Raw genomic sequence first — 9,925 nt, 5'->3', positions numbered from 1 at the left:
GTGGCGTCGGGATATTTTAAGTTTTAACTCGTAGCTAAAACCTGGGAAGCTGGGGAGGCACTTTTTACAAGGGCGTGTAGTGATAGGACGAGGGGTAATGGCTTCAAACTGGAAGAGGGGAGATTTAGATTACATATTAGCAAGAAATTCTCTACTCTGAGGGTGGAGAGGTACTGGAACAGGTTGCCCAGAGAAGCCGTGGCTGCCCCATCCCTGGAGGTGTTCAAGGCCAGGCTGGATGGGGCTTTGAGCAACCTGGTCTAGTGGGAAGCGTCCCTACCCATGGTAGGGGGGTTGGAACTCGATGATCTTCAAGGTCCTTTCCAACCCAAACCATTCTATGATTCTACACCCTTGGCGTTCTGAGCAAAAAGTAGTCACCTGGAAAATTAAGAGAGAAATCTCCTTAAACTGGCTATAAATTTACTCGGGGTTTTTACATTATATATTGTAGGTTGTGCATCACCAAAGCGATGCTTTCCCAGGGTTTTGGTCCATAAGGTAGCCAGTTCATAAAGTTTCCTGAGGATGCAGTTGGAGAGCAGGCGGGGCTTTATGTCTTCCTGTGTTGTACAAACTGTGTAACTTTCAATTTCCTTATACAGGTACGGGTGCTCAGAAGTTTTATCGCTGAAGGAGTAGCGCCTACTTTTGTGTCTGTGGGGTTCTCAGTAAGATTAAACTGGGGTTTCGAGGCTCAGTGCCTTGGGAGGAGGAAGACTTGGTGGTGGCTCTCCCTGCCAAGTTTCCCAGCTCTGCGTTTTAGGAGACTTGTTTTTCACTGTTGCTATTCAGTGCTTAAAAGACACTGCACGTTTTCATGCTGCGGAGACCCGTTTGGCTGGGAGTTTTGAGGGAGTTTCTGTAGTTGAGATCTTTGTGTGAGTAGAGGTACCTGGTCTACTGTTTGCACGCGTCTACGGTATGGTCTGTTTGAGTAGTTGTTGGAGATGAAGGTGGTAGGTGCAGAGCTTTGAGGCAGTTCTCAATAAGAATATGGGAAAAGTATACAAAAGGTGCTGCTGAGGCAAGAAAACAGTTGTATTTCTAAAAATGAGCAGGAGTCGCTTACGTGGATATTTGTAAACAACAAGTATGGAGGATATAATCCTTAAAAATATATAATTCATGAGAGGTGCTTTTTTAAAAAAAAGGATTGGATTTTTTTTTGTAGTAGTAGTAATAGTAGTTGGGGTACTGTTTTAAATTGTGTTGTGTTGTGTTTTTGTGTAGAAAGAGGCTTCAGGCCAAGTTAGCACAGCTTACTTGCTCACATCCAACCTGAGGTTCTCTAGGTGCCCTCTTGATGAGAAAAGAGACTTTGGACCCAGTACCACTTTGTGTGCTCAGCTCTTCAGTCAAATGCTGCAACTCCCATGTCCCACTTTCTCTCGTATCCTCAGAGCTACTTGTGGGGCGGCATTTTTAACCAGTCTGGGAACGGATGTTTGTTGGTCAGTTGGATTCTGTTTGTTTTTCGTGCTGCTTCAAAACTAAAACAGGAGTGGAGGGCTTTCCAGGGTTTGTGTCTCAGAAGTTGTCTGTGCTGATATAAGAGGTGATGTGGGGTAGGAGCTGGTGTCCCCAGACAATAGCTTCTTAAATTGGCACGTCGTTGAAAACTTTATGTCCTGGAGTTATGGCCCTGCTCAAGATCATAGAAGATAGAGAAAAAGTGGTCTGCAGTGAAAGCATAATGTTGACGTTGAGTTGGAGGGTTTAGGATTTTCATCTTTTATGTAAATCAAAACCTTTAATGGGAGGATCATTTTGTACAGTTATGTTGGCTCTATTATTAGTTAGTAATAATTCTATAAAACAAGCGTGTGCTTTACATAGTATTTGACTGACATCTAGCATCATAATTTAAAGTAAAAAGGCATCTTCCTTGTTTTAGTGATTAGTTAAACTCAGTCTAAGATTTCAAGAAGATTAATAGCAATAAAAGCACAGAGAAAGTAACTTTTCTGTAAATTTTTTGACATATTTTCTGTAGAAAACACAATTGCTTATGTAATAAAAAGTAACAATTTTCTTTACTATGCTTGTCAGTATGGTATCATAGCGTGAATTGAACAAGCTCAAACTGGAACATTTTTTATTACTTAAGAAATGGAATAAAAAGGTTAATTTGATCCTTGATGTTGTTATGTAGGGAAAAAATAAACATGAGAATGAGGATTGAGCTTAATTGCCAATTTTGTTACCAGCCATGCAGCAGCTTTGATAGATCTGTAACCTTTTCGTACTTTTTCACCATGAAAATACTTACTTTCCTAGTCAGTGTCTAGCGGAGCAGTTAGGCAGTAGAGTTGAGCTGGTCTGATGATCCTTGGCGGGTAAAAGGGCAGTCCCACTTCCCTCTCCACTGTGGTGTCTTTTCTCCCATCCTTGGTTTCTGCTGTGTTGGACCTTGTGTTCATCTTCAAAGCTTCCTTCATTGGCTGATTCATCTTGTTAAACAAGACAAAAAGTCGCCCTTTTTTTCCCTGTGATGTTTTTCAGCTGATTTTGCGTCTTGGGTCAGTTCAGCTGGAGGGGCACAGGACTGCAGGGAAGGTAGTGGGAATATATAGCCAAGATCAGGGGGGTGAGTAGATGAAGGAACACTGCACTCATTCAGCTTCAGTCAGGCTCCTGTATGCTTCTGTTATCTCTGACCGTGCCTAAGTATGGGAAAGATTTCTTTAATTTACTTTGGGTTTTTTTTTGTCTTTGGGAAATTTCACACTCTTCTTTTTTTTTTGGTACTAGCAGGCATGATTTAGCAGAAAAGAAAATTGAGAAAGTTTTTGAACGTGGCTTCTCAGGAAGCCCAGCAATCCCTTCAAATTATTAAGTCAGTTGCAAAAACATTTTTGTGTTGTTTGTTAATAAAATCAGTTAACTTTGGGTTGGCTTTGCTTGTTTTTTAGGTTGTCTGATATTTGTGTCAAAATAATTCTTCCATTGAGAAAACTTTTGTAACCGAGAACCATGACAGCTGCAGAGAACGTGTGTTACACGTTAATCAATGTTCCGATGGATTCAGAACCACCTTCTGAAATCAGCTTAAAAAATGACCTAGGCAAGTAATGGATGATGATTTGAAGGATACTCCATCTTACCTGAATTATTCTTGTGTGTTCTCATTGTGCCTTTTCTAGAATATTGTTTATGTTTTATAAACTCAAACAAGTAAATTTGTTTTTTATTTTGTTCTGTTAATTTTTGAAATGTGTACGTTCCTCTGTTTGTGTATTGAGAAACTTCATGATATTTATCTTATGTGGTTTGGGGTTTATTCCCCCCCCCCCTCCCCATCTGTGCAAAAATTTGCAGATTTATGCAATGCAACAATAAGCAACAAGTTGTCTTATTACTTATTGAGTGCACTGCTGTATCTTGCTGGCAGAAATGGCAGCGTTAGCGTTTAGTATGCGTATGACATCAGAATGCATTGTAGTATCCTGGTATAAAAGGCTATTTAAATTTAAGCATTGAAACAGCCGTGAAATTTGTTGAACTCTTAATTCCAATATGTTGATCCTAGAATTAAGTGTGAACTTTGTGCTTACTCTTTAAATATCTCTTGCTGCTTCTTTGTCCTTTTAGTAGAAGTAAGGGTGTGAATTTTATTGATACGCTACGTTGTAGTCCTTCAGAGGGGGTTTATACCTTCTGACACTGAAGACTGCTATTCCTGTTAAACTGACTGTGACATGTTAACCTTCCTGATCTCATAATGACTATGATTTGTTTTCTTCATTTTTCTGTCCTCCCTAGAAAAAGGAGACGTCAAATTGAAGACAGAAGCCTTGAAGAAAGTAATCATTATGATTCTGAATGGTGAAAAACTACCTGGGCTTCTGATGACCATTATACGTTTTGTACTGCCTCTCCAAGATCATACCATCAAAAAGCTGCTGCTCGTCTTTTGGGAGATAGTGCCAAAGACCACTCCAGATGGCAGGCTTTTGCAAGAAATGATCCTCGTATGCGACGCATACAGAAAGGTAGCCCATTGGTCATTTCATTGCTTGTGTCCCTGTACTGCATCTTTATAAAAAGTATATCCTTTTGTATTATTTAATAAACACAAAAATGATTTATGCTCGGCATTTCCTTCCTAACCATTACGTCTCATTGCTTCAGAGCTGGATAATTGTAGATGACCAGCAGACCTACTAAGAAGGAATTTTTATCTGTTCGTTTGCTGTTACAACTGAACAAAAATTTAGTGCTCTTTGTTTCTAAGTCAGTGAACCTCAAAGATGAGGGGTAACCCAATTATCATCTTCATAGTGTCTTGGGACGACCCATAGGTCATAAAAGGACACTGTTTTTGGAATAACTTCATTGTGGTGTATTTGGGACACTCCTAAACAAAGACAATAAGGTCCTTCAACTTCGGGAATGGTTTGGAAGCAGATGCACCATTATACACTACAGGTTAGTATTCAGTGTGCAGGAACGCCTGCAGGGCGAGCTTTCACAGCCTTAGTTATCAGAGAAAACACGTACAATGCAGGAAAAAAAATCCCACAGGCTTTGTAAGTTTTACTACACAGAAAACACTTTTTTAAGTATTTACGGGGCAGCCGTGTTTTAAGAAGGTATTTCATGAGGAGAAAGTGAGGTGTCGCCGTGGATGTTGGGAACTTGTACCATGGCAAAGCTGCGTGTGGGAGAAGGCTAGCGAGTGTATTCAGCTGAGCTTAACGGTCTGGCATTTCAAATATGTTTCTTGTTGATTTTAGGATCTTCAGCACCCAAATGAATTTATCCGAGGCTCTACACTCCGTTTTCTTTGTAAGCTGAAAGAAGCAGAACTGTTGGAGCCTTTGATGCCGGCCATTCGTGCATGTCTAGAACATCGTCACAGCTATGTGCGCAGAAATGCAGTTCTTGCAATTTACACGATTTATAGGTAAATGCCAGAAACTGTAAAGTTGTGGATGCAGAAGACTAAGGCTAGCTTTAGTGATCTGGATAGTTTTTGAGATCCCATAAACATTTGTTGATCACCGGTGTGCTGTTTGGGGTTTGGTTTTTTGTTTGTTGGTTTGCTTTTTCTCCTCTGTCTAATGGACTACTCTCTGTAAAATCAAAAGGTACCACTGCTGCTTTCTCAAGTATGACTGAGGTCCTTATATTGCAGGTTAATTTGTATGGGCAAATGCCTTTTGTAATGATCTAAGTGCTATTGATAGTAGTCATTGTCCACAACCATAACTATAGAAGAATCCTTGCAGGAATATGCATGTATAAATTTATTTCAAGTGAGACATTCTTCACGTACTGCAGTTATATACTGAACATTATTGCAGCTGTTACCCGAACAATCTGGCCGAATGTTACTATTAAACAGAAATCATTGATGGAAAAATGTCATAGTTATCATGATAAAACCCAATTCTTTAAAGCTCTTTGAGTCTGCTCACAGATTGGAATAGCTACACAAAGGCTATGTATCACTGGTTTAGCTTTTTAAAATTTTGTGAAGGCTTGTATTTAGGATATGCACTTAAGCCTTAGGTTCTGCTCCTTACTAGTAGTTCTTTTAATTATGATTTTTCTTTTTAAAGGAATTTTGAACATCTTATACCTGATGCTCCTGAATTGATCCATGATTTCTTGGTGAATGAGAAGGATGCAAGCTGCAAAAGAAATGCATTTATGATGCTAATTCATGCAGATCAGGTAAGAATAGTTGTCCTCAAACTTGTTGGGTTTAAATACTTGAAAATGTGCTAGGTAACTAGCCAGTAATTTGTCGGTAGTATCAACTATTTATATCATGACAAACTATATATGGTAGTGTTAACTGATTTGTGGAATATTTGGTAGCTGAAAAAGTTGAAGTAGGTCTTCGTTTTAAAGGAGAATTACTGTATTTGGTGAAAGCATATGTTGGTGCCAAAAACTGTAATTAGTTTTGCCAAGTGAGCTTAACTAGATTGAGAAACGCTCCATTACCTACTGTTTTATAGCTTTTGTAGTCACAGAAGAAAGAAATGACGATATCTGTTTAGCATTTTGGATTATTTACTCTACAGGCAATTGCCTGTTGTGCCTGATTACCATTAGTTTTGTCTCTCTTTTTGCCATCTATAGACCGAACGGATTAATTTGCTCTTCAGGTTTGCAATGTTCTTTTGTATTTATTTTTTTTTTTTTAAATTTCAAGTTGAAGGGTTGAATTTTTGCTGGTTTGTGTTTTGATTTAAAATACAGCCGAGTGAGCAAACTCAGAATGATTTAGAATAATGTGTCTTTTATTTGTATAGGATCGAGCTTTGGATTATTTGAGTACCTGTATTGACCAAGTCCAGACGTTTGGTGACATACTGCAGTTGGTTATTGTTGAACTAATTTATAAGGTAAAAGGGAAAGGTTGTCGCACATTTAAAATAAATGTATTTGTTAGATTATATTAAACTGCTTTTTAAAACGGATAGAACGTTGCTGGAAAAGGCATTATAGCTAGCATTTAGTCCGTGTCAGGACTATGTCATTGTTTAGTAGAGCGGATTAAGATTTGTCTCTTGAAACAATAAACTGCTTCAGTGTGCACAGGATAGAGCAATATGTCTCACCTGATTTCCTGTGATGTGGACTGTGTATTACCAGACTGTTCTTCATGGACATCTGCCAGGGCATCTGTTACAGAAGCTAGTAGGGGCTATGCCCTTTTGATCTGAGATTTGAAGACCTTGTAGCATCGCACAGAGTTGTCAATAATAGCTTTTTAATAGCTTTTGTAATTAGATTTTTACAACTGTGAATGACGCTTCTTATCCCCAGGAAAGGTTTTCACCTTTTGCTTAATTTTCTCCTTGTTGTAAGATAATGGAGCAGTTAAACTATATGATTGGAGTTTTCTTTTTTCTTTCTGTGCCAACTATGCATTGTTCTTCTTATCTAGGTCTGTCATGCGAATCCATCAGAGAGAGCTCGGTTTATTCGCTGCATCTACAACTTACTGCAGTCATCGAGTCCTGCAGTGAAGTATGAGGCTGCAGGCACTCTAGTTACACTCTCCAGTGCACCAACTGCAATCAAGGTATAAAAGTGATGTTTTTGGATGTTTCAGTAGCTTTCAGTAGCTTTTAATGCACTGGAATAAATGCTGTATGCCGTATATTGATACTTTGAAAGAGAGAAGGCTTTAGTAATATGGTCTGTTCAACACTTCACATGTGAAACGCTGTCTTAAAATGCCTCTTAAATTTGTCACAAAAAAAGGCTGGAGGCTCTGTTTTGCAGAACTGTAGCTAGTAGACGTCACGTCACTTTGGTAGGGCGCAAGCTTGAATACAGTGCAAACTGTTGTACGATTGTTGGTACCAACCCGCAATCTTCTTTGTGTACTTAGCAAAGCAGAATAAAGCTGAAGATTTGCAGAGGTTGAATTACTTTCTTTACTCATAAATATTACTCTTTTCAGACCAGGGTGGAAACATAAAGCAGTGAATATTTACGTTGATTGCTGATTGACCTTGGGTTCCTAGATTTAGGCTTGTACAGATGATTATTTGAGATCACACAGAAATTTTGAACTTCTATGGAAATTTGAAAAGGGAAAATACACAAGTTGAGATTCAGAGTAAAAGCATTGTAAATAGTAGTTTCAAAACATCGGGAGGAGTATTAATTCCAACATTCTTTCTTTAGCGTAGTCTCTTTTGGTGAGTAGGAGTATCGTACATACAAGCTGTCATCAAAACCATATCTAGATAGACTAACGCGAGCAACTGTTTTAAATTGGTTTTCATGCCCTGTTGTGTACTTTAAAGTTGACCCAAAGCATGCCAGGAAATTTATCTCTTTATAACTTACTTTGAATTTGAAACCAAGTCTGCGTATTGTAAGCTGATGCCTTTGCGAGCCTTCCTCTGTAATTTTTGTAACATGGTGGTGGAATCGATGTTTACTGCGGTCCAGGAAGTTCTAAAGACTGTTCCCAGTTTTATTTCTGTGCCAATTCTTTGAGAAGTTGCTGTAATAGTAATGTAGAAGGTGTCTTTTCCTGAATTTCTCTCAGAAATTTGCCGATTTCTCTTCTTCATTACTTAAAAAATGTTTTTGACCCTTTTAATTTTAGGCAGCTGCCCAATGCTACATAGACTTGATTATTAAAGAAAGTGACAATAATGTGAAACTGATTGTTTTGGATCGGTTGATTGAATTAAAGGAGCATCCCTCCCATGAACGAGTATTACAGGTATGCGAGCTGTCTTTTTTCCTGCAAGCTTATTGAAGGCTTTACTTTCCTAAGCGGAACTTTTGGGTGTTGTGATATATGGAAAAATGTACTTCTGCAGTTTAAATCTTCTGTTGGTATGTTTTTGGTAAAAACATACTGGATGGGCTTTTATGTTATGACTTGCTGCTTTTATTGTCTGCATAAGAATTAACAATGGTGAATGCTATCTTGATTGTAGGACTTGTAGCTTGCATGGTAGGCTTTTATATAACAGTAGAATGTATTAAATGAACACTGTGAAGTTCCTAATGCCTCGAGTATCTTGGTTGGTTGTCAGTAGTCTGTATCTTATGTATCCAGAAAGTCTTTGAAAATCTTTTGAGTACTGAAAATTAAAATTGTATGAAAAGAAAGTCATTTAAAGCAACAAAGTAGTTATTGTTTTGTTATTGCTTTAGGATCTAGTTATGGACATCCTCAGAGTGTTGAGTACCCCAGATCTAGAAGTGCGCAAAAAAACCCTTCAGCTGGCTCTGGATCTTGTCTCTTCAAGAAACGTGGAGGAGGTAAAATCTATATATTACTTTTGTTTCATTACGCTATTTTTTATTCTTTGGAAAAATATGGGATTCTCTTCAATTTTATTTGATCTTTTCTGCAGCTTGTGATTGTCCTGAAGAAGGAAGTGATTAAAACTAATAATGTGACAGAGCATGAAGATACCGACAAATATAGACAGCTGCTTGTTCGTACATTGCATTCTTGTAGCGTTCGGTTTCCAGATATGGCTGCAAATGTTATTCCAGTGGTATGCAAATGTTTAATTATATTGTCATTAAATATGTTCTAGTTATACCCAAAACCTGGAGAATTAACTGAAGCTGAGGTGTTTCTGTTAGTGGCCTCCCACGAAGCAATACTATTTTTAATCCCTAAAGAAATATAGGACTTTTGATGCTGTAGTTATTTGTCTTCCGAGACTTTATTTTTAAATACTTCTGAAGAACATGAGCTGAAGAATACCTTTACTTAAAAGTGCAATAATTTATATCATTAAAAAAAGAATTTTGGGATGATGATAATTGGTAATTGATTGGAATGTACTTAAGGTTGTTTGACTTCAGTTTTGTTTAATGGGTGATATATATGCAGTTTTATTTTTCTGAATGTAAAAGGAAAATGCTATTGTACAAACTTACCCGTGCTGCTATTTGTGTTCATGTTCACTCGTCTGTGGTAGCTGATGGAGTTCCTTAGTGATAATAACGAAGCGGCAGCTGCTGATGTCCTGGAGTTTGTGCGGGAAGCGATCCAGCGATTTGATAACCTCAGACCTCTTATTGTTGAGAAGATGCTTGAAGTCTTTCACGCTATTAAATCTGTCAAGTGAGTCCAAAATATGATCAAATAGACATTGGAGCACCCTGTGGCTCCCTTGCATTACACGTATATTGTCATTAAATATGTACCTAAATCCTCGCAACCCACACACAAAGAAGAATCACTGAAGCTGAGATATTTTGGGCGTAGATGATTTCGAGGTACAGCTTCATTCTTGCCTACTTCTACAAAAGATATATTGGGTGCTTGTTGCATTGAATGAAGAAAATAAATTCAAATTTCATTTTTATGATGCAGTTGATAATTATATTTCCACTTGCTAGAAGATAGCATTGTTGGTGAAGGCCAGCTCTAAAGTGATGTATTTGCTAAAATTACTAAAGGATTATTGCAGCA

At 38.1% G+C, this 9,925-nt stretch overlaps 1 protein-coding gene across 1 annotated transcript in view; it reads left to right on the top strand.

Moving 5' to 3' along the window:
- Positions 1-2,915: 2,915 nt before the first annotated feature.
- Positions 2,916-9,925, top strand: part of COPB1 (coatomer protein complex, subunit beta 1) — a 17,485-nt gene continuing 10,475 nt past the window's right edge. Inside the window, exons 1-10 of the mRNA XM_009890960.1 lie at positions 2,916-3,067; positions 3,766-3,995; positions 4,740-4,909; positions 5,568-5,682; positions 6,270-6,362; positions 6,908-7,045; positions 8,087-8,206; positions 8,647-8,754; positions 8,850-8,996; positions 9,429-9,574. Coding sequence (XP_009889262.1) covers positions 2,977-3,067; positions 3,766-3,995; positions 4,740-4,909; positions 5,568-5,682; positions 6,270-6,362; positions 6,908-7,045; positions 8,087-8,206; positions 8,647-8,754; positions 8,850-8,996; positions 9,429-9,574 — 1,358 coding nt within the window. The 5' untranslated portion in view covers positions 2,916-2,976. The remainder of the gene's footprint in view (positions 3,068-3,765; positions 3,996-4,739; positions 4,910-5,567; positions 5,683-6,269; positions 6,363-6,907; positions 7,046-8,086; positions 8,207-8,646; positions 8,755-8,849; positions 8,997-9,428; positions 9,575-9,925) is intronic.

Source organism: Charadrius vociferus, unplaced genomic scaffold (genome assembly GCF_000708025.1).
Source record: "Charadrius vociferus isolate BGI_N301 unplaced genomic scaffold, ASM70802v2 scaffold248, whole genome shotgun sequence".
Lineage (NCBI taxonomy): Eukaryota > Metazoa > Chordata > Aves > Charadriiformes > Charadriidae > Charadrius > Charadrius vociferus.
This window is presented reverse-complemented; position numbering and strand designations above follow the sequence as displayed.